Source organism: Bufo gargarizans, chromosome 3 (genome assembly GCF_014858855.1).
Source record: "Bufo gargarizans isolate SCDJY-AF-19 chromosome 3, ASM1485885v1, whole genome shotgun sequence".
Classification (NCBI taxonomy): Eukaryota; Metazoa; Chordata; class Amphibia; order Anura; family Bufonidae; genus Bufo; species Bufo gargarizans.
In genome coordinates this window covers 342,366,783-342,390,744 of record NC_058082.1, presented here as the reverse complement: position 1 = coordinate 342,390,744, position 23,962 = coordinate 342,366,783, and the positions used below count along the sequence as shown (strand labels likewise).

The 23,962-nt window shown below is 43.3% G+C and overlaps 1 protein-coding gene across 1 annotated transcript in view; it reads left to right on the top strand.

Moving 5' to 3' along the window:
* SYT14 (synaptotagmin 14) overlaps positions 1-23,962 on the top strand; it is a 78,407-nt gene that overhangs the window by 24,792 nt on the left and 29,653 nt on the right. The window contains exons 3-4 of the mRNA XM_044285654.1: positions 16,662-16,933; positions 21,134-21,586. Of these exons, the coding sequence (XP_044141589.1) occupies positions 16,662-16,933; positions 21,134-21,586 (725 nt within the window). The remainder of the gene's footprint in view (positions 1-16,661; positions 16,934-21,133; positions 21,587-23,962) is intronic.

Genomic DNA, 23,962 nt, shown 5'->3' with positions numbered 1-23,962 from the left:
GGAGCATTAAAGGGGTTGCATCGTTCGGGTGGCCCAGTGATAGGTTTGTTACGTGGGTCATACTGCTGGGACTCCTGTTTATTAAATGTTATCGATTGGAGAACTGCTTGCTGAATGCTTTAACACGGGAAATGAAAGGGAAGCTTCAGCTCCACAAGCAGTTTTTTTTGTTCTACAGATGCCTCTAAAACAGAAATTGAAACAACTTTGCAAATAATAATTTAAAAAATTGTGAATTTCTGTGTAGAGCTATGTGTCTCCATGGTAACAGACTACAAACTCTTTGCAGTTTAATCCTGTAGTCAGACTCTGTTTCGGAATCTGCTGAAAATGCTGCAGACTGACAGGGTTAGCTTCTGTTTAATCTTATCATTAAAGAGGTGGTCGGGTTTCATGATATTGATGACTAATCCTCAGGACAGGTCATCAATATCAGATTAGTGGGGGTCCGACTCCCGACGCCTTCTCCCATCAGCTGTTTGAAGTGGCTGCAGAGCTTACGAGAGCGCTGTGTCCTCTTCAGTGCACGCTGTCTACATTGTAGCTGCATTGCAGAGTAATGATAGGCTTCTCTTCCTGTTCACTTGAATGGGACAAGCAGTTGTAATTACAGTACACTGCACCACCGCTATAAGGGAGATGCTATGCATGTAAACATTGAAGAGGACGCAGCGCTCTCACGAGCGTCGCGGCCACTTCACACAGCTGTTCGGTGGGTGTGCCGGAAGTCAGGCCCCCACCAATCTGATGTTGAGGACTTATCCTGCAGATAGGTCAACAATATCATGAACCGGACAACCCCGTTACTGTTTAGGTTTAAAGGAGCCTGTCACCTGGTTTGGAGCCACCAAACCCCCATAGCAAACCCATCTTTCCCCGCAAAGAATAGCAAATGAAAATCAAACTCCGAGACTCATTTCCAGTGGCGTCAAACACATGAGCACTGCACTGATGAAGCTGAGGACATGCTGTTTGGGCACATGCCTTGTGAAGCGAGGTGTACCATGCTTGGTTTCATCAATGCAGTGCTCGATACCACTGAAAATGAGACCCAGACTCTTCTCCCAATAAGTTCAATTTTCATTTACTATTCTTTGCGGGCAGGTTAGTGATGGTTTAGAGTCCCCAAACCAGGTGACCCTTTAACGGACCTATACTTCAATTCCAAAACAGTACAAGATACGAAAAGCAAGCTATTTACAAAGTTATTCTATATCTTATGTTGTAATTGTGTTGCAATACAGTGGACTTCAGTATCCGCGGTCTCTAGGTACTAGTGACAACTTTTTGGATTATCAAGGGCTACATTCTTTCCAGTTCATGGGTGTTTCATATGCATCTCAAGCATTACTTTTACACAGCTGGCATGTTTCCAAGACATTATCCTCAGAACCTTGCAGGAGACACCCCAGGCCATGTCATATGCACTGGAAAAAGCCTAAGGGGGTCATGTGGCCATTTTGGAGCCCTATCCTTGAGGCTCATGTTTATAGTGGATACTCCAGTGTCTAGGTGCAGCACTGTGTGGGAAGATAATCTGGGCTCATGGTGTTCACCCATCTCTCATCCTTGCAGTCTCCTTTGCTCATTTCTCTGGCTTAATAGCTTGAGTGGAGTGGTTTGGCTCTTTAGTGCAATCAATGATGATAATGAAAATTGCAGGCACGATGGTGCCAGATGTATACCGCTCTGTATGTTTATATTTGCATATATTGGAAATCCATTACTGATACGCGACATAGGAGATGCTCTATGTTACCATTCATCCAGATATAGAACCTGTCTAAGAACATTTCCTTGTATTTGCAAGTATGGAAGCAGGGTGACAACCATTCACAATGATAACTATCATTCCCTTTCCCATAAAGAAGATGGAACATGATAGATGAGGAATATTTAAACTGAATTCCCACCTTTTAACACAAGCTTTTTAGGATTTAATGTTAAGATCTCTATTTTTCTGATTTAGAGCTCCAATCTATTGCATAGTTAAATGCTAGAATTCTGTTTGCTGCATCCACCACTAGAGGGAGCTTCTGAGCTTACGGCATACAATTCAGTGTATAAGGCCTCATGCACATGGCCGTATTTTTTGTGGATCCGTGTGGCTATTTTGGTCCACGTTATGACAAGAATGCTTATTTCTGTTGATGGGAGTGAGAAAAATGAGTAGAGCACATGAAAGGTATCTGTATTTTGGGGATCCATGGTTTGCGGACCGAAATACAGACACTGTCATGTAGGGTTGGGCGATATCAAAAATATTCAGACGATAACGATTTAAAAAAAATTATCGCGATAACGATATATATCGCGATAAATACCCGTTTAAAAGAAAAAAAACACAAGGAGACGTTATACTGTATGGGGGCCACAAGGAGACGTTATACTGTATGGGGGGCCACAAGGAGACGTTATACTGTATGGGGGGCCACAAGGAGACGTTATACTGTATGGGGGGCCACAAGGAGACGTTATACTGTATGGGGGGCCACAAGGAGGCGTTATACTGTATGGGGGCAGCAACAAGGAGGCGTTATACTGTATGGGGGCAGCCACAAGGAGATGTTATACTGTATGGGGGCAGCCACAAGGAGGCGTTTTACTGTATGGGGGCAGCCACAAGGAGATGTTACACTGTATGGGGGCAGCCACAAGGAGGCGTTATACTGTATGGGGGCAGCCACAAGGAGGCGTTATACTGTATGGGGGCAGCCACAAGGAGGCGTTATACTGTATGGGGGCAGCCACAAGGAGGCGTTATACTGTATGGGGGCAGCCACAAGGAGATGTTATACTGTATGGGGGCAGCCACAAGGAGACGTTATACTGTATGGTGGCAGCCACAAGGAGGCGTTTTACTGTATGGGGGCAGCCACAAGGAGGCGTTTTACTGTATGGGGGCAGCCACAAGGAGGCGTTATACTGTATGGGGGCAGCCACAAGGAGACGTTACACTGTATGGGGGGACACAAGGAGACGTTACACTGTATGGGGGGCCACAAGGAGACGTTACACTGTATGGGGGGCCACAAGGAAACGTTACACTGTATGGGGGGCCACAAGGAGACGTGACACTGTATGGGGGGCCACAAGGAGACGTTACACTGTATGGGGGGCCACAAGGAGACGTTACACTGTATGGGGGGCCACAGGGAGGCGTTACACTGTATGGGGGGCCACAAGGAGGCGTTACACTGTATGGGGGGCCACAAGGAGGCGTTACACTGTATGGGGGGCCACAAGGAGGCGTTACACTGTATGGGGGCCACAAGGAGGCGTTACACCGTATGGGGGGCCACAAGGAGGCGTTACATTGTATGGGGGGCACAAGGAGGCGTTACACTGTATGGGGGGCCACAAGGAGGCGTTACACTGTATGGGGGGCCACAAGGAGTCGTTACACAGTATGGGGGGCCACAAGGAGGCTTTACACTGTATGGGGGGGCCACAAGGAGCGTTATAATAAGGTCTTGTGGCCACAGGCCACCATACATGCAGTAATACTTCGCGATATACCTTTCCCGCGGCTGCCTCGCTTGTGTGCTCCGATTCTGACATCAGATGCCGGTGGGCAGAGATTTGAATATTTTAGCAAGGAGGAGGGAGAGCCGGGGCGGCCGCTGCGGGAAGTAGTAAGTTTATAATTTCGTCATCAGAGCACACACTAGTGAGGCAGCCGCAGGAAAAGTCTCTCCAGAGACACCAGTACTCACACAGGGGATCGATTCGCCACATATACAATAGAGCCGGCACTGGTGGGTGACGACGGTGATGTCAGATGGTGGGTGGAGACTTGACTAAGGGAGGCGGAGCAAGAAGGAGCGCTATGCAAGGTGCAGGGGCGGGCGGGCGCACGTTTAGAAGCGGTCAGAGCGCAATTGTGCGCTGACCGCTTTGATGACATCACAAAATACCGCGGTATTTTGGAAACAGCGATATCGCCATATCGCCGTTTTTTTAATATCGCGGTATATCGTGATACCGGTATATCGCCCAACCCTACTGTCATGTGCATGGGGCCTAAACAATACGCAATAAGCTCCCCCTAGTGGTGGCTGCAGGAGACTATAATTCTAGAATTTGTTATTGATTAGTTATTAGTTGTAGACCTGACTTTGAGTCGCCCCCTCTACTCCTTTTATCTGCTCATATTTATCTTACTATGTAAGAAATTCCCATAGTAAAGCCCCTGTGCCCAATATAATTTATTCTTTTACATGCAAAAGACATCCCACCCTTCCACCTATTAAAAGCATAGCCCTAATACACATTGTCCTAAACAGATTGACCTCAAAAGAAGACCCAGCTAGAGTCAATTCTTGAAGGTTCTAGCCAGAAAGAACCTATATAAAAATTATGCCAAAACGAATTCACAAAAGTTCCAGCAAGGGTGCTCTATACCGTATGTCTCCTTATATACAACTGCCATATTGTGTCCAACTACAAGCAGGAATTAGGCAAAGCATGTGCTGGGATTTCATCCCATTACAGTATGTCAGGCAGATTGTGCATAAAGGTTGGACTTCATAGGGAACCCTTCCTCTTTGAACCCACCTCACTTCAGTTATGTCTTTCTTATTCGCAGGTGCCAAAAAGTATACTAAGGACTAAGGATCTGTAAATGGGTAAAACTATTTTCTTATCGTGTGTTGAGGTCTCATTTGGTGCATCCCATGATTTTTCTTTTGCAGCAACTGTCTGGCACTGGTTGCTATACTTCATTTTTTGCTGGCAGTTTTACTGTCTTACTAAGTAATTGTGATTTTATTTTTCAAGTCCACTTACATTTTACTTGATTTGTCACATACACCAGAATGTACATTGACATTTCCCATGGTGACACATGCTGTTAGAGCATATGGATGTCACAGTACTGGTTGTCCAGCTTGGCACTCCTCCGTTACTGTAGAACTGCTGGGGTGGAACTGGCTTGTTTATGCATTACATAGATGGTGGTGAGCCCCCTCTGTTGTGCCCCCAGTCTGTATAATCGTCCCCTCTGTAGTGCCCCCAGTGTGTATAATGGCCCCCTTTGTAGTTCCCCCATTTTTTTATGGCCTCCCTCTGTAATGCCCATAGTATGTATAATGACCCCCTATGTAGTGCCCCTCGTATGTATAATGGCCTTTCTGTAATACTCCCAGTATTTATAATGGCCTCCTAGTAGCGCCAACAGTATTTATAATGACCCCCTAGTAGTTCTCCCAGTATTTATAATAACCCCCTAGTACAGGCATGGCCAACCTACAGCTCTCCAGCTGTTGTAAAACTACAACTCCCACTATGCCCTACTGTAGGCTGCTAGCTGTAGGCAGTCTGGGCATGCTGGGAGTTGTAGTTTTGCAACAGCTGGAGAGCCTCAGGTTGGCCATCCCTGCCCTAGTAGTACCCCCAGTATTTATAATGTCCCCTTTGTAGTTCCCCCCATTATTTATAATGGCCCCCTTGTAGTGTCCCCAGTAATTATAATGCCCACTTTGTAGTGCCTCCAGTATTTATAAATGCTCCCTTGTAGCGCCCCAACTATTTATAATGGCCCCTCTGTAGTGCCCCAGTATGTATAATGTCCCCTTTGTAGTTCACCCAGTACTTATAATGGCCCCCTTGTATTGCCCCCAATAGTTATAATGGCCGTCCCTGTAGTGCCCCCAGTATTTATAATGGCCCCCTCTGTAGTGCCCCCAATATTTATAATGGCCCCCTCTGTAGTGCCCCCAATATTTATAATGGTCCTCTCTATAGTGCCCCCAATATTTATAATAGTTCTCTCTATAGTGCCCCCAGTATTTTTAAATGGCCTCCTCTGTAGTGCCCCCAGTATTTATAATGGCCCCTCTGCAGTGCTTCCAGTAGTAATGCCTGTGTCCTAGTGCATGCAGCCTCCTGTGCAGGCTCTGGTGTGGCATGGTGAGACCTAGCACAGGAAGTCATGATGATGTGATTGCCACTACTTGCGTCGTTATGCCATCTCATAGGCTTCAGGACTAGTGGCCTGAGGTCTCTGAGGGTGAACTGCAAAGACTGGAGCCAGAGATTTCTTTTTCCCACGCCACCTGCCGCTCATATGCCACCTGAGGCCGTCTCATGGCATATACGTCCCTAAATGCGGGTTCCTATAGCCATAACAAATGATCGACAGAGGCTAGAGAAGTTGGATTTTTTGTGAAGGGGTTGTATCAGTGAGCCCCCCTTTTATAAAGGGAACATGTTCTGCATATCTGTAGGCTAAGACCTCACATCTCTCCAACACTACCTCTATAGTCCTATGTGATGCACAGATCTTTGCAAAACTTTGTTCCAGTGATCTGAAGAACAGGATTGATATGAAAAGTTCAAATAAAATTGTATTAGTCTTTGAAGGCAAACAATAAAATAAAGTTTTTGGTTTGTGGTAGCAGCGAGAACTCTTCATTTTGTCTCTTCATTGTTTTATTAAAATTGCAACCATCACGCAGTAGTATTAATTACAAGGTAAAATACTGCGTGCAATAATTAGCTTGACATTTCTATGAAATTACTTAGAAGGCATCTGAGAAAATCCCCTGCTTTTTACTGCTGCTCCTTAATCATTTACGACTACTACTATATTACATTAATGCTCCAGCAAATCAGTGTTATTCCCCTTTGTTGTTTTCCATTGTCACAAATACAATCCAATCCACATTCACATTAATTTATGGAGTGATCGCAACAGGTTTAAATTAGGAAATGGAACACTACAGACAGTTCCATGTTTGCTGTATCAGTCTACAGTATATCTATTAGTGTTTCTGTAAAGAGTTTGGATGCAGAGGTTGTTGATCTACTGCAGAACCAGCTGACTGTCAGAGAATGTTGGGTATGATAGTACCAACAAGCAAGGTATACCTCACCAGTAACACACACATATGCAATAAGCTGACTTTTTCTGAAGACCATTGTTTAGAATGGAACAGAACCTGCAGAGTCATCTCATTATCAGTAAATAGTGCAGGATTTGTTGACAGCTCTATTTTTACTGCTGGACGCCTAGATAATTCAATTCCACTGTCACTCCCTGGTATATTGGGGAGTACCCACAACCCATCACTACCCAGAGACTGCATTTGTCTATGGACAGTTTTAATTGTCACTGTTATAGAGCACACACCCTGGAGCACTGTGTTCAGACAATACAGGAAGAAGATGTGTGTCTCAAATATGGCAGCCAGCAGAATTTGTGTGGCCAGAATCTGGCAACAAGCCCACGTGCTCTGGGTTTTTTGCTAAGTGCTCAGGTCTTTTGGTACCAGTGATTATCACTATCTGTACCTGCATCCTCCCTCTCTGCCAATGCCCCACCCAATTTTCCTAAAATTATATATATGAGGAATTATTTTCAAAGCATAGATCCATAATTCATAATGATATATTAAGGAAATGTGTGAAGAGGGGGGTGGGGGGGTAAAAGCCACCAAATGGTCTAGGCCCTGACAAAATTATCATATTTTTTCCCTTATAAGACGCACCTAGGTTTTAGAGGAGGAAAATCAGAAAATAACCTGACCCCAAATTAGAGCCCCAATCTTCATTAGACCTCAGATCAGACCCCCGAATCAGACCACAGGTCAGACCCCATATTATCAGACTTCAGATCAGACCCCCATATTATCAGACTTCAGATCAGACCCTCATATCAGACCTCTGATCAGACAAAAAATAATTAAATAGACTTACTTCTCCAGACGCCGCTCTGCACTCCCGCTTCCCTGGTCTTCTCTGGGCCCACGCTGCACTGTGATCTAACGTCATACAGCGTCAGATCATAATGCACACACTAGTCAGTACAGTGCAGCTCCCCCGGAGAAGACCAGGGAGCGGTGAGTACAGCAAGCGTCAGCAGCACTACACTTGTTACTCCCCACGCTTACTGCATACCATAATGGAAGCGTGCACTAGTATTCACCTTATAAGATGCACTGAAATTCCCCCCCCCCCCATGTTTTGGGAGAAAATAGTGTGTCTTATAAAGCAAAAAATATGGTACCCCTCTTGCTCAAGCCAAGCCCATTCCATTCACTTTTTGTCATTTGTACACTACTTTAGAATAAATTCTTTCTCAATCCAGATTGGCTACTTTACTCCTGCACTTTTTGTCCGGCTACTGATATGAAGGTCCCTAGTGGAGCCTCCGAAAAGGAAACTTAATGTTTTCTCCTTCTAATGTCTTGACCTTATGTGGGTTAATTGCAGTAGAGAATTTTTCTTATGTAAGCAGATATAGTCGAGGAAACAGTTCCCCCTAGTAGGGAGTCTTTAGTATTAATTTGCTATAAATCATTATGTAAATTCACTTAATTCTGTTGTTCTTTTATTACTTAGCCTTCAGATCTCACAAGGATTCCCAGCAGAACAATGTTTCGCTTTGTGTGTCTTTTTTCCGCCTCTTTTTAATTGTCTGCTAACGATACTCGTTAGATAATTAACTCTTGTTCGTTCGACTGGCCATTAACGGTTGCCCACGGCAGGTCTTGCTTACATGGTTATTACCTAATTTCTAATGTTTCTTATCATCCGTGAAGTCATTGATGTTGTCTAAGTGGCTGATTAATTACAGTTATGAGGCATACTGTATACATTCATGTCGTCGGAGATACCACGGTTTATCGACTGTGAACATCTCCTGCTTCATTAATTTTGAAAATTAATAATTTGGTAAAATTTTGACATCAATTCCAGGTCCGGAGAATTAGTATTTTGTTTTTAGATGAAACGTTTTGCAGGTGCGGCATCAATCAGAGCACTTCAGAGCTGAAATTACTCTGTAGAGAACCTTGAGAACTTCACAGGTTTCCTCATTAAGTGCGTGGCGCCGTTACATGTGTGAAAAGCTGCCTCGTTAGCCCATTGACTGTATCTGTGGAGATCACAGCATATTGCTTGTTATCGCTCATGCACATGCTTAAAGGGATATTCTGATTTATGTAAATAAATGTTATTCTTTGAGTAATGAAAAGTGATACAGTCTTCTAATGTACAGTAGTTTTGGTATAGATTCTCTGTGGTTTTCAAGATCACTACTTGCTGTCATTCAGTAGGAACCTTCATGGTTTATTTGCACATAGGACATCAGATGGGCCCCAGTAGATCCTGGAAACTTATCTTTTAGTCCTTAAAGGGTTTGTCCAAGTGTTTAATATTGATGACTTAAGTATAGGTCATCAGTATGTGATCTCTGGGGGTCCGACGACCAACACCCCTACCAATCAGCTGTTTGGTGAGGCCTCCTCGCAGCCTAAAATGCACAGTGCCATCAATGCATAACGGCTGTGCTTGGTATTGTAATCCACTTGAATAGGACTGAGCTGTTACCAGGCCATGTGACTGATGAACATGACGAGAAGAGGCCATGGCGCTAAGAAGAAGAGAGTGCCGTGGTCTGTTCAAAAAGCAGATCGGCAGGGGTGCTGGGATAAAGGATCACCACTGATCAGTTACTGATGACTTATCCTGAGGATTGGTCATCATAATTAAACACTCAGAAACCCCTTTAATGAGTGTCAATGCACCTTTTTATGGTAGCTGTTAAAGGAGCCTTTTTTTTGCAGCACTGTATATTTACAATGCTGTGAAATAAGCAAAGATAGCTTGTAAGTGAATAGCAAAGTCAATTGATTATGTCTAAAGAAATAATTTCTAAAAAACCCAATGGAAAGAGAATGGTAAGGACAGGATATATATCAACATACTGACTTAAAACAAAAAACCAAGATGTATCCTAGGAAAGAAATTGGGCAAGAGATTGGAAAAATGTTGAGACAGACAATAAATTATAAGAAGGATCAAAGAATAGAAATAATCTTACAGTATGTAAAATACAGGCCATTAAACAATTACATAAACAGGAAAATATCGTCATAAGACCAGCAGACAAAGGAGGGGTGATCGTCATTTTGGAGGCTCAAAAATATGATTAGGAATGTATTAGACAACTAATGGATACATCTACATATACGAGATTAATAGGGGACCCTACTAAGGAATACAACACCGCACCTGGGAAATATGCCAGAGATGGTTTGCACAGGGGGATTTTGCAAGAACATGAATATAAATTTATAATGGGCATAATGGGCACTCAACAGCGCTTACCAGTATTTTACTGTATTCCAAAAAATCATAAAGACCAGAAGATTCCTCCAGGCAGAACAATCATCTCTGGAATAGGTTCCTTAACGTCTAATTTATCTCAGTATATTGATAAAATTTTGCAACTAACCGTAAAAAAGACTTTTTCATATGTTAGGGACACTACCAAAATAAATAAAATAGTACAGAATCTTAAATACCCACCACATTGGATTCTGGGGACACTTGATGTAAATTCACTGTGTATAATAATACAGGGTGGGCCATTTATATGGATACACCATGATAAAATGGGAATGGTTGGTGATATTAACTTCCTGTTTGTGGCACATTAGTATATGTGAGGGGGGAAACTTTTCAAGATGGGTGGTGACCATGGCGGCCATTTTGAAGTCGGCCATTTTGAATCCAATTTTAGTTTTTTTAATAGGAAGAGGGAAACAATGGTGAGCTTAGTTTTAACGTAACTTGATTCTTTCATGAGCTATTTACAAGTTTCTGACCACTTATAAAATGTGTTCAATGTGCTGCCCATTGTGTTGGATTGTCAATGCAACCCTCTTCTCCCACTCTTCACACACTGATAGCAACACTGCAGGAGAAATGCTAGCACAGGATTCCAGTATCCAGTATCTTGATGAGCTTCAAGAGGTAGTCACCTGAAATGGTTTTCCAACAGTCTTGAAGGAGTTCCCAGAGATGCTTAGCACTTGTTGGCCCTTTTGCCTTCACTCTGCGGTCCAGCTCACCCCAAACCGCAGAGTGGAAAAAAAGAGCCCGAAAAAAAAAAACATATGACTACCAGGAGACACAAGTCACCATATTTTTCACCCTATATGATGCACCTAGGTTTTAGTGGAGAAAAATAAGAAAAAAATTTTTTTCATCTGATCTGAGTTTTTTTCCTTATTTTTCATTAGCAGAGAAGGAAAGAAAAAAATCATTTTTAATCAGACCCCTAATGCTCATCTGGCCTAAGATAAGATTCCCAATCCTCATCAGAACTCCAAATCAGACCCCCAATGCTCAGATCAGACAACAGAAATCTGGATACTTTCACACTAGCGTTATTCTAGCATTGAGTTCCGTCCTAGGGGATCATTACCGGAAAAGAACTGATTAGTTTTATCCCCAAGCATTCTGAATGGAGAGCAATCCATTCAGGATGCATCAGGATGTCTTCAGTTCAGTCTTTTTGACTTTTCAGGATGGAGATAATATCGTAGCATGCTGCGGTTTTATCCCCGTCCAAAATTCTGGACCTTTTTTTCCATAGAAATGCATTAATGCTGTTTCTCCAGATGACACCGGAGAGACGGATCCGGCATTTCAATGCATTTTTCATATGGATCAGGACCCTGATCCGTCTGACAAATGCCATCAGTTTGCATACGTTTTGACGGATCCGGCAGGCAGCTCCGGCGATGGAACTGCCTGCCGGAATCATCTGCCGCAAGTGTGAAAGTACCCTCAGACTCCCACCGCCCCTCTGTGCTCAGATCAGACCCCCCATGCTCAGATCAGACCCCCCATGCTCAAATCTGACCCCCCATACTTAGATTGGACCCCCCCATGCTCAGACCAGACTCCATACTCAGATCAGACCCCCAATGCTCAAATCTGACCCCCCTATACTTAGATTGGCTTAGATTGGACCCCCCCCATGCTCAGACCAAACTCCCATACTCAGATCAGACCCCCAATGCTCAGATCAGACCCCCATTGGTCAGATAAGATCCCCCTGTGCTCAGATAAGACCCTCCCATGCTCAGATCAGACCCTCCATGCTAAGATCAGGACCCCCCCATGCCCAGATCCCCCATGCTCAGATCAGACCCCCATGGTCCTGATCAGACACCTGCTATTCTGCAGGTCTGACACGGTCTCCACTGTGACCTGATGCACACAGCGTCAGGTCATAGTGCTTCTCCACCTACTAGGGTTGTCACGATACCCAAATTTTGATTCGATTTCGATACCATAAAAAAGTATTGCGATACTCAATACCATTCGAAAAAAAATAAAACACCAAAAAAAGCTGTGTGCATTCCATATTTTATGGAATGGTCGACCCAAAATAGAGCAGTCCTATCCTATTTTTTGGGGGGGACAAGGTGACTAAAAATGGTGAATCGCGCGGTTATGATCTTTTTTCTGTTACGGCGTTCACCGCATAGGAAATATTTTTTTATATTTTGATAGTTCACACTTTTTCGGGCATGGCGAAGTAATATGTTTATTTTTTATTGTTTGTTAATTTTATATGTAAAATTGGGAAAGGGAGTGATTTCAACTTTTAGTACTTTGGTGTTTTAAATTTTTTTTTTTTACTTTTTATTTACTATTAGCTAGAGCTCTATTAGTGTGAATAGGACCTCACACTCTCCCTGCTGCCCTGTGCATAGTACACACGGCAGCAGGGAGCTTACCAGGGCAGCCAGGGCTTCATTAGCATCCTGGCTGCCATGGTAACAGATCGGAGCCCTGCAATGACACTGCTGGGGCTCCGATCGGTTAATTTCCGTGGTTCGGCGGATCGCATGCCCTGTCATTAAGGCCGGATGCCGGGTATGTGATACCGCCGCCGGAACCCACTGCCTCCTATACTTGAATTAATATGTAAATTACATTCATTGGTGGCGCGGTGGCCACAGCCCCTCCCCTTCTCCTCCCTGCTATCTCCCCACTGGTGGCAGCGGCAGCCGCGTCACAGTGGAGAAGGAGGGAGGGACTCTCTCCTTCTCCACTGTGCTAGTGAAGAGAAAATGGCACGCGCTGAGAGCGGCGCGTGTCATGTTCTCTAACTGATACTAGGTTTCGCAGCTGCTTCCCAGCTCCACCGCTAAAGACGCTTTTGAAGAGGTAAAGAGCCACATACACCTCAAGAGCTGCGGGTTGGCCACCCCTGACATAGTGACCTACTGGGAATAAAGGAGGATGCCAGATTTCTAGGTGTGCAGTGATCTGCTTAAAGAATGGGAATGCAAGTCATAGGACCCTAGGTTCTAGGTGCCAGGGGTGTCACCAAGATTAAGATACAGATACAGGATTGAAAGTTTGGAACAACAAGCTTTCGTAGAATAGATTTGAGATCTTCTGATCTTCAGTGGTTTGTAGTAGAGGGGGGATGACTATAACTTTTCTAATGACAATGTATGACATCATAGTCCAGGCGTTTACTGGTATCTATATGTATTTTACTGTACTTACTAAATGCATAATTTTGCGTAAACATACACAGAATGCAACTTTTGAAGATACCACAGTGCCTCCATAACATGGAAAAAGATACAGGAACCCCTCTGTTCTTCCTTAGTGAATAAGGGCCTGGTTACTATCTTGGGGTATTGGGCATACAATATCTCATGATGGAGAGCACCTTAAATGGTGTGAGGAGGCTTATATGCCAGGCAATGCTCCTCTGGAATTCTAGGAAGAAGTTATGCAAATAAGTTATGCTAATGCAAGGTGAGCTATCCTATGTAAGGCAGCTATCCTATAAGTGTATGTTTAACCTTTTAAGAGTCCTTGAGACATGACTTAGATAATAATTAAACCAGCATCTCATCTGCAGACAGCTGTTTCGGGATGATTGCCCCTCATTAGTGCATACCTTCTTCCCAAAACTCCAGAGGAGCATTCCATGGCCTGTAAGACTCCTCATGCTGTTTAGGCTCTCTCCATAAAAAGATATATTATTCCTCGAATTCTGACCTAGGCCTCTCACAAAGTTAAGCCAGTACTCTGTGCTCTGCACTGATGAGATGCCAGCTTATTTGTTATCCAAGTCATGTCTTAAGGCCTCTTAAGAGGTTGAACATTGACTTATAGGATAGCTACCTTACATCTGGTGGCATCATAGGCAGAGCTTTTTAAGAGCTCATTTGCATATCTTGGGGTAGACAGCTGTACCATATATATTGTCCTTGTTGGCCACTGGGCTACCAGTTGGGCACCACTGGTCTGAACAGGGAATTCTGGTTTCTCAAGGAGCATTTGCGACACATATCGTGGTTAGTGCTCAATTCTATAGATGCATGGAGTCTTGTAGTTTCTCTTTCCTGTATAAATACCTGGATTAAATATTTCATTTTTCTGCATATTATGGAACCCAAAGATTTTTTTTTTTCTTTTCTCGTTGTTTATCGGAAATAATGATGCCCCTCTTAGCATCACTCTACCTACGCTAAGAGTGGTGCCTGTGCTCCATGGGGACACATAATGGAGCTCATCCCAGTGAGTCACAACCATTGTATTTACTTAGCGAGACAATCACAGTGTCAATCACAAATCTTGTGTTTCCTCGGAAAATACTGAACTAAAAATTACTGGTATATGTTAGGCTCTGTTCACATCAGGTTTTATACACATAACGTACATATATATTAAATCGATGTCTCTGGTGGATGCCACACAGGGGCATCCGTCATTATAGAGTTCCATTGTAGAAGAAAACACATACTGTATGTTTTTCTTTACTGTACTCTGCAGGATGGAAAAATATCCTGCTTCCTTCCCCCCCCCCCACATATATGTTAAACTTGGGACAAAAATGTGATGTGAACGCAGCCTAAGGGACTGTACACATGGCGGATTTTCATACTGTCAAAATTTGCTGTGTATTCCGCCTCAGAAGACACCATGGTTTCTGACTGAATGCCGCAGACCTGCTCATGGTTTAGCCCCACAGAATGTAGCTAAACTACGAGTGGACACCCGCCATGGATTCCAGCATCATCTGTCCGGACACCGCGCAAGAAGGGAAATGGAATATTTACAGCTTTAAGACACTGGCTGCACAAACAGCAGCACTGCCTTCCATTGTAAATAGGGATGAGCGAATCGACTTCGGACGAAACATCCGAAGTCAGTTTGCATAAAAGTTTGTTCCAATACTGTACGGAGCAGAAGCTCCGTACAGTATTAGAATGTATTGGCTCCGATGAGCCGAAGTTATTGCTTTGCGAAGTCTCGCGAGACTTCGGTTAATAACTTCATAAATTAATTTGTACTGTAAAAAAAACATTTCCTGAACTCGGGTTCAGTTCCAAGTGTACCGAACAGCTCCGTACCCTATTGGAACGAACTTTTATGCGAATCGAAGGAAGAAGGAGAGCAGATAGAGCCATCAGAAACAGAATAAGAGCTAAGAGAGATTTTTGTCAGAAGCAGCAGCGCCAGCAGCTAGGTGAAGGACTTACACACAGTCTGCAGAAGCAAAATCTTTAATGAAAACGATTTAGAAAGGAAGAAAATGTGCAATTAAAAAAATCTGTGCAAAGGTGTCTATAGCTTTTAAGGGGGTTGTCCAGGATTAGAAAAACATGCCTGCATGCTTCTATCGACAGCACCACACCTGTCCATTGGCTAAGTTTAGTATTGCAGCTTAGCTCCATAGAAGTGAATGTAGCTGAACTGCAATACAGGTGTTTGCTATTTATAGATTAAAATAGCTATGTTTTTTTCTATTAGAAGATAACCCCTCTGACAACATTTGATTCTTAAAGCCTTCCTAAGCTTTTAAAAAACTCTGCATTAGTTAAAAGTACAATGTGTGTACATGAGGAATAACACTCTGAGTACTGTCTGACTCGTATCTGGCATTTTTCAGCATGTTTCCCCTGTACATGCTTAATGTCTGGTTTGCAGTTCTCTCAGACATGGTTGGCGGAGACTAACTGCCATCCACTGCACACAGAAAGTAGAGGAGAATCTGCTTCCTAACCTTCTCTTACTCACTCAGAAGAAGCCCCAGGATCATGGCTAACATTGCAGAGAAGTACTGACCTGTATGGTTGTGAATAAAGCACTTGTGCTGAGTATAAACTTCCTATTTAGCTTCAGCAGTCCCTTTGGTATCTCTCTTGGCACTCTGTCTCACTCTGCTTCTGCTCACTCCTTACCCCTCCTCTCTACATAGACTTGTATTGGTGTGTGTAATATGATCCTTTCATGAGTTTCTCCTTCCTGGAGGAAAACAGCTGATAACTTGAGAACTATACATTTCTCACTCATAGGACATATTACAAAGATTCTTGTGGTCTCTGTACAATTGATCCATGCAAAGTTGTGTGAAAAGTTAGTGACCATTTAAATCAAGGAACATTTTAGCCTGTACCTCATCTTATGAGACCACCCACAAAACAACATAGAAAAGTTCCTTAAAATGAGCACAGGCTTCACCACTTTTGCTGTACAGTCCCATGAAAATTGGGACTGTTGAGAAATATTGGATTATAAGGTAACTATTTATACAGAGCTGTGTGTCTTTATCACCTGCTCCCTGCCGGAGGGTTTACAAGATATGTCCCCATATATCAGATACACTGTGGATTTGACTTGTGGTTCAGATTTGAAATCCACAGCATGTTAGTTCTTTCTGCATATTTTCACTGTGCATAGGTTAAAATCAGCAGCAAATCTGTCTAGATAATAAAACAAAAAGAAATCTGGATTTTTTCCATCACATGTGGTCGTGGTTTAACAAATGTGGTTTAACAAATCAGGAGATTATCAACTATTACAGAACTAATGGATCTTCTTATTTATAGCTAACAGCATCCAAAGAATGAGGAGGACACCGCCACTTGATGAGCTGCAGCCTCCACCTTACCAGGATGACTCTGGATCTCCTCACCTCTCCTGTACTCCTTCAGAAATAGGGGATAGTAAATGTCAACTATCCCATTGTAGCAATAGTCCCAGATACTCTTATACTAAGTGCCCCAGTGAGGGGAGTACAGGGCATGAAGTAGAGAGCTTCCAGAACAAAGGCTACGAAGAAGATGTTCCCAGCGATAGCACTGCCGTCCTGAGCCCAGAGGTATGTCATACATGAAGCTGTAGTAGCAACCCACCACACCATGATATCTTAACACTTACTTATGAGGAAGCTTCTTCTGGCTAGTCTTATAATCTCACATTGCTTTTAGCAGGTGACTATGGGTGTCGTTTTGCTGGTAAACTCAGTGATCAGCTTATATCTGGTGAACTTCTCAGTCACTATTGGAAATCAATAGGTGCCCATTGTTTTCAGTAGACAGCTATAGTAGTGTAGAATAGAAATCCTGCCGTTATCCATTTTTATAGATATACAGACAGGAACCAGAATAACTTGATCATTGCAGATTTCATAGGTTCAGACATTCAGCTTTCATGCAGAGTATATCAAGTGGTACGTAGATCATAATGTTGCTATATGGTTTTACTACTGATAAGGAGTCAGGTAGATGCGTTTATACCATAAAGTTGGACCATGTGGCATCTATGATGTCTACTATCCATGGAAAGATGGTGCCAAACTCTGGTTGGAGGCTTCCCTTATTTTAATAGATGGTAAGAACCTTTGCATGGATCACTTTTTCACAGCCCTAGAACATTAGCAAACAATGGTGTGGGAAATTACCCAAAGACCAAAGTCCTCTCCAATCCTAAATTAATTTAGACACCAAATCAAAGCAAAAACTAAATATTCCAGACCACAGACCAGGCAACAAAATCAATTCAGACCCCAGACAAGACCCCAAATTAGTTCAGACCCCAAGTATAGATGCCCAAATTAATCCAGACCTCAGACCAGACCTCTAAATAAATTCAGACCATGGTCCAGACCTAAAAATAAATTCAGCCCCAGACCACACCCCAAAAACAATCCCGACCCTCTAAATGAATTTAAACTCCAGACCACACCCCAAATTTAGGCCGCAGACCATAAGAAAAAAATATATGTGGATCCCAAACTAAGGCCCTCCATTTATTTGCTGATCCACCAGAACCTCTTCAGCATAAACGGTTTGTAGATCTGTATGGCTATGCTCATTTATATGGAACCTTCGGAGGACAGGAAAAAAAAAAGTAAATTCAGTAGAAACGCTGCATGTGTGGCTGCAATCTGTGGTGTCTTCTGGAATAGATTTTTAAAAGGATTCTCCACCCTCATTAGGCCTTTTTTGATAAATTCTCCCTCCAAGAATAAATGGTCCTACTGCTGTTCCACTCCTGACATCCTCTGCAGTCAGCTCTATTCTGTGGGTGAACCTGGCAGCAAGTGCTCAGTTCCCCTGCAGTGCCTCCACAGGGGAAATTAAGCATTACACATTTGCCTTTGGAATTAATGGCACAGATGTGTCGGGTCCTCCAGAGAGAATCACTCGTTGTGTTCTCAGCTCTGGCTAATAGATGGCAGTCCCGAGAGGTGGACCCTGGAAATCATGGAGTTTTTATATCAAATATCACCTCACAGTAAGAAGTTGTTGGCTATAACCTTCAAGGCAGAGCTGTAGCACCAAACAGTACTACTACTAATCTAAAGTCCTCAGAAGAAATGGCAGAGGAGTTTATTAATAAAAATGTCAAATATGAGCCAAATAATAATTGCTGTCTCACATTTTGGGCTCCACCGGTCGGAATATTTAAATACGTTTTAATCAAGGCTTTTATGTGTATTCGCTCCCCTGAGCTCCGTTTGGTAAATGTCAAAAGGTGTTTCCAAGCACAAATTGTGCTAATTAACGATTCCTTCAGTCTGTCAATACTGACCAGATTAGAAGCTAAATTAATCTCTGATGTTATTAAAGTAAATATAATGTGAACACCAACCAGGGTGTAAAGTGGAGAACCAAGAAAGCGTATAGTAAAGAAGTCGTGAAGACTTAAAGGGTTTTTCCGACTCTTTCTAACTGATGACCAGGATAAGTCATCAGTATCTGATCAGTGAGGGTCTGACACCCGGACCCCCGCCGATCAGATGTTTGAGAAGGCATCGGTCTCCTGTGAGTGCCGTGGCCTTCTCTGTACTCATCAAGCATAGAGTCGCATATTGTATAGTGGCTTTGTTTGGTATCGCATCTCAGCCCCATTTATTTATTGGGGCTAGGCTGTGTCTAAGCCATGTGACTGATGAACCTGACATCACTGGCCTAGGGTAAGCTGCAAGAAGTGCACCAGTGCCTTCACAGACACCTAATCAGAAGGTTCCTGGGTGTAGGACCCCCACTGATGAAATGCTAATTATAAGTCATCAGTTAAAAAGTGTTGGAAAACCCCCTTAAAGGGGTTGTCCAACTAAAAAGAAAACTTTTACCCATCAGACTATATTATCAGTTCTGGCTCTGACCCTTGTTGTCCCTGACAGTCACATGACCAGAAGAGTGCGGCGTTTACTGTTTCAGCAAGGCGCCCCATCTACCTCATAAAATGGGATGACTTGCTGCGTCTCTAAACGCTGCACTTTTGACTGGACAACCCCTTTAATCTGTCCATAGACATTAATTGTTGACCCAAAGACCTGCAACGTCCGATCAAGTAGGTCAATCACATTTGACGTATCCATTTTCTCCTCGTGTTCAGCTGTACTAAAGGGTACCTGTTACCTCATATGGCGTCACTAAACCACCAGCATGCCGATATGCAGCTAGCATTTAGGACCCCAAGCCTGCCAACAGCAAACCCATCCAGAAATGACTAGATGATGGTTCCAGGACCCTTTTCTTGTAGTACTGGGCTCATATACACTGCACCGATGATGCCGTGGACAGTATGCTTGCTTTACTGTGTATATGCTCGATATGCAGCCTAAACACAGTGAAGCATGGCAGAAGTTAGTACACAGAACAGCACACCATTGCAGGATACTAGCAGACTGGAACTTATTGCTCGGACCTCTTCCCATAGAGGAAGGTGCCTTAAAGGGGTTATCCGGATAAAGATATTGATGACCTATCCTATAGGTCATCAATATCACATCGGCGGGGGTCCGACTTCTGGCACCTCCAACGATCAGCTGTTTCGGGAAGCTGTGGTGCTTACCGGAGCTGGTTGCCAAGCACAGCGCCGTAACTTGTGTAGTGGCTGTGCTTGGTATTGTACCTCACCATTGACTTAAATGAGCCTGATCTGCAACTAGACCATGTGACCAATGTATGGTGACGGTGGCCTAGAAAGAGGTTTGTGGAGTGCCCAGCCTCTTCTAACAGCTGATAGTCGGAGGTCTCTGGTGTTGAACCCTGCCGATCTAATATTGATGACCTATCCTGAGGATAGATCTTCAATATCTGCATAACCCCGCTAAGTATCCCAGGGTAGCCGGCCATTGGCTGGAAAAGAAAAGGGTGTGCTGTACAATTTCATAGTACCAAACTTCAGATTTCTGTTCTGTGATAAATTCATCAAGCGGTTTGATCTTCTAAGCTAATTTATGATCACATCAAAATTGAAATTTTGATGTGGTCATAAATCAGCATGGAAGATCATTCAGGAGAGGAAAGAGAGGGACTGGAGACTGAGCCACCCTGACGGGTATCACTGTGGAGAGCATCCTGGAACTTGCTATGTACTTGGAAACATTGAAGCCTCAGAAGCCAAACCAAGCAAACATTTCGGTAAAAATGTATTACACAAATATTTTTTAATCTAAAATACCTGTAAATCAATGGAAAAAAAAGGCTCAGAAGGTGTCCATAGCCTTTATGGTAAATAATTTACAGTTTCTCCCAATTCCCACTATGCAACAATTGTCGGATCGTGTTGAAGGTGCAAAACCTTCAATTTGCAGGAATGCGGTGATTCTATACCATTACACAATTTGCAGGAATGCGGTGATTCTATACCGTTACAGACCTAGTGCATTCGTTCACACCCAGTCATTTAATAAATAATTTTTCCATTGACTCTGCCGAGTGCCAATCTGTATCTCCTCTGCAAATTCCCAAGTGAAGTAAAACGTCCCGAGGCTATAACACTAATTCGGGGTATACTTAACAGTCAATTTTGACAAGTTCTTAGCTCGGGGAAAAAGCTATAATATATTCTGTGAATTTCCCGAAGGTTTATTTTTAAGTCTTGTTATCTGGTCATTGTTATCTTGAACGTGTTCGTGTTTTTTTGAGCTATAATACTTGAAATTTATAGATATAGAAATTATATATATATATATATATATATATATATATTTTTTTTTTTTTTTTAAAGATCTGAACGTAATTGCAATAAATACATGCATACTCCTATTTTTTTTTCTCCATAGGATTTGTCAGCCAGAGGATCATCTTCACAGCTTCCTAAGTCTTTTGATCCAGAGCCAGTAGCTAAATACGGCACATTGGATGTAACTTTTGACTATGATTCACAAGAGCAGAAACTACTTGTCACAGTGACAGCTGTCACCGACCTGCCCACACACAACAGGACTGGGAATAGTAATTCCTGGCAGGTCCATCTTGTTTTGTTACCCATGAAAAAGCAGAGAGCCAAAACGGCCATCCAGAAGGGACCTTGCCCGATGTTCACGGAGACCTTCATGTTTAACCACATAGAATCGGAGATGATTGCAAATTACGCGGTGAGGTTCAGACTTTACCTTGTACGGCGTATGAAAAAAGAAAGGATTGTCGGAGAAAAGGTGTTTTACCTGACAAAGCTGAATCTCCAAGGAAAGCTAGCAGTCCCCGTAGTATTAGAGCCTGCCTACAGCCTCTCGGTAAGTAATATACAGCACAAGGATGGAACAAGCAAATGCTAGTTGGTAAGCCTTTATAAAATAAAAAATTGGAAACTTGAGACTCTATTAAAGGGGTTGTCTCATGGCATCAAATGGCATTTATCATGTAGAGAAAGTTACTACAAGGCACTTACTTGTGTATTAAGATTGTCCATATTGCTTCCCTTGTTGGCTGGATTAATTATTCCATCACATTATACACTGTTTGTATCCAGGGGTTATGACCACCCTGCAATCCAGCAGCAGTGGTCGTGCTTGCACCCTGTAGTGAAAATGCACTGGCTTCTCTGGTGGCAGAGACCACGGGAGTGTGCATTGGCCGGCTCTTTTGCCTATAGTGTGCACATTCCTATAGATTTCAGAGTGGTCATAACCATGGATATGAGCAGTTTAACCTTTGCTACCAGCGCCGTACATGTACGGCACTGGAGTGAAGTGCAAACGTGGCGCCAACTTGCTCGTGCAGTGGGCGTCATGACCGGCGGGTATCCTCTGTTTCACAGCAGCAGAGACGAGTAGCTAATGACTGCGACCGATAGTAATGCCAAATGCGTTAATTAAAGCCTTTAGATGCCGTTATCAAGTGCGCTTCCGGGCTTCTTACCGGCATCCTCTGCGACTAATGAGGATGCCGGTAATTGAATTCAATGCACAAAAAAAACTAAAAACTAAAAAACCTCCGGGTTTTTAACCTAAGGGTTAAAAAATAAATCAAGCCTGCAAAGGAGGTACAGTAATGTGGACAATCACAATACACTAGTACAGTAAATGTCTTGTATTAACTTTCTCTACATGATAAATGCCATTTGCTGAAGTTAGACAACCCCTTTAAGTGAATAAACTGATCAGCCATAACATGTCATGGGGTGGGACACATTAGGAATCAAGTGAATAGTCAGTTCTTGAAGTTGGAAGCAGGAGAAGTGGGCAAGTGAAAGGATCTGAGCAACTTTGTGCGTCAGAACATCTCTAAAAGGGCAGGTGTTTTGTGTGTTCCGGGTATAAAGTGGTCAGAACCTACCAAAAGTGGTCAAAGGAGGGACAAATGGTGAAAGGGTGGCAGTGCCCAAGGCTCATGACAAACATAAACACGTCAAAAACAAAATTCCTCATATTTTTATTTGATGGAGATTCTGTGGGATTCAATGCAAAAAAAATTCTGTCCCATCCACTCTTCAACTTACAGGACTTAAAGGGACTTAAATCTCTCTGCACCCCACCGATCGGCTGTTTGAAGGGGGGGTCACAGCAAATGTATGGACTCTTACAGACTCTTGCAGTCTCTTCAATGTTTACTGCAGTCCTTCTACCTGCACGTTGGCTACTTAGTAGTGGGGGTCCAGGGTATTGTCCCATTATAGCTTCGTCCCATTCCCTTGAACAGCGTTTAGGTTGACGGAAAATATTGAAGAGACCACGGTGCTTACAAAAACAGCCGATTGGTGGGGATGCCGGCAGTTGGACCTCCACCAATCTGATATTGATGGCTTATCCTAAGAATAGGCTAACCAACATGCCGATCCCAGCCAACCCCTATAAAGGATGTGCAGCTGACGTCTTGGGGCCATATACCACGGGACACTTTGATAGGTCTTATAGAGTCCAGGCTGAAAGGTGTAGAGCTGTTTTTGGCAGCACAAGAGGGAGGGACCTACACAAAGTTAGATCCCTTAAAGGGGTTTCCTAGACTATAAAAAGCTCCCCCATATGCCGGGCCCCTCACAGTGAACATACTTACCCCGCTCCCTGCACCGCTCCTGGTCCCTGCACCGCCGCTGCAGCTTCTCCCCGTGCGCGGATGAAAACATCCGGTGTCGGGGGAGGGAGTAGCCAATGGCAGACGGGGACGAGCCTCCCTAGCGTCACCCGCGATGCTGGCCTCACAACATTGGGTCATAAAAGGATATGTTCGGTAGGGACAATGACTACTGAAAGTCTATGCTGAAACGTACTAAATAAAGGTCAATGAACGGTGGTACCTGGAGTAAAGCAGACATACTCCAACTAGCCGAGGTTGGTCATGGAGGTCAGATCAGAATCGATCAGAACCACAGTCAGACTAGGCTGGATCAAGTATCAGAAGTATGAATACTATTAAGAGATATTGTGGAACACAGCATACTCTCATAATCCATTATAACTTGCACAGAGGCCAATAAAAAGCTACCTTAAAGGGTTGTCCCACAAAAAATATTCTACATTTTTCAAACGAGCCCCTGGATCTGAATACTTTTTTTAATTGCATGTAATTAAAAATTTAGTATAACCAGTGAGCTATTCACTGAAATCTATCTGCATAGCGCCACCTGCTGTTTGTTTGTTTTTCTAATTTCTTTATCCTACTCACTGAAATGG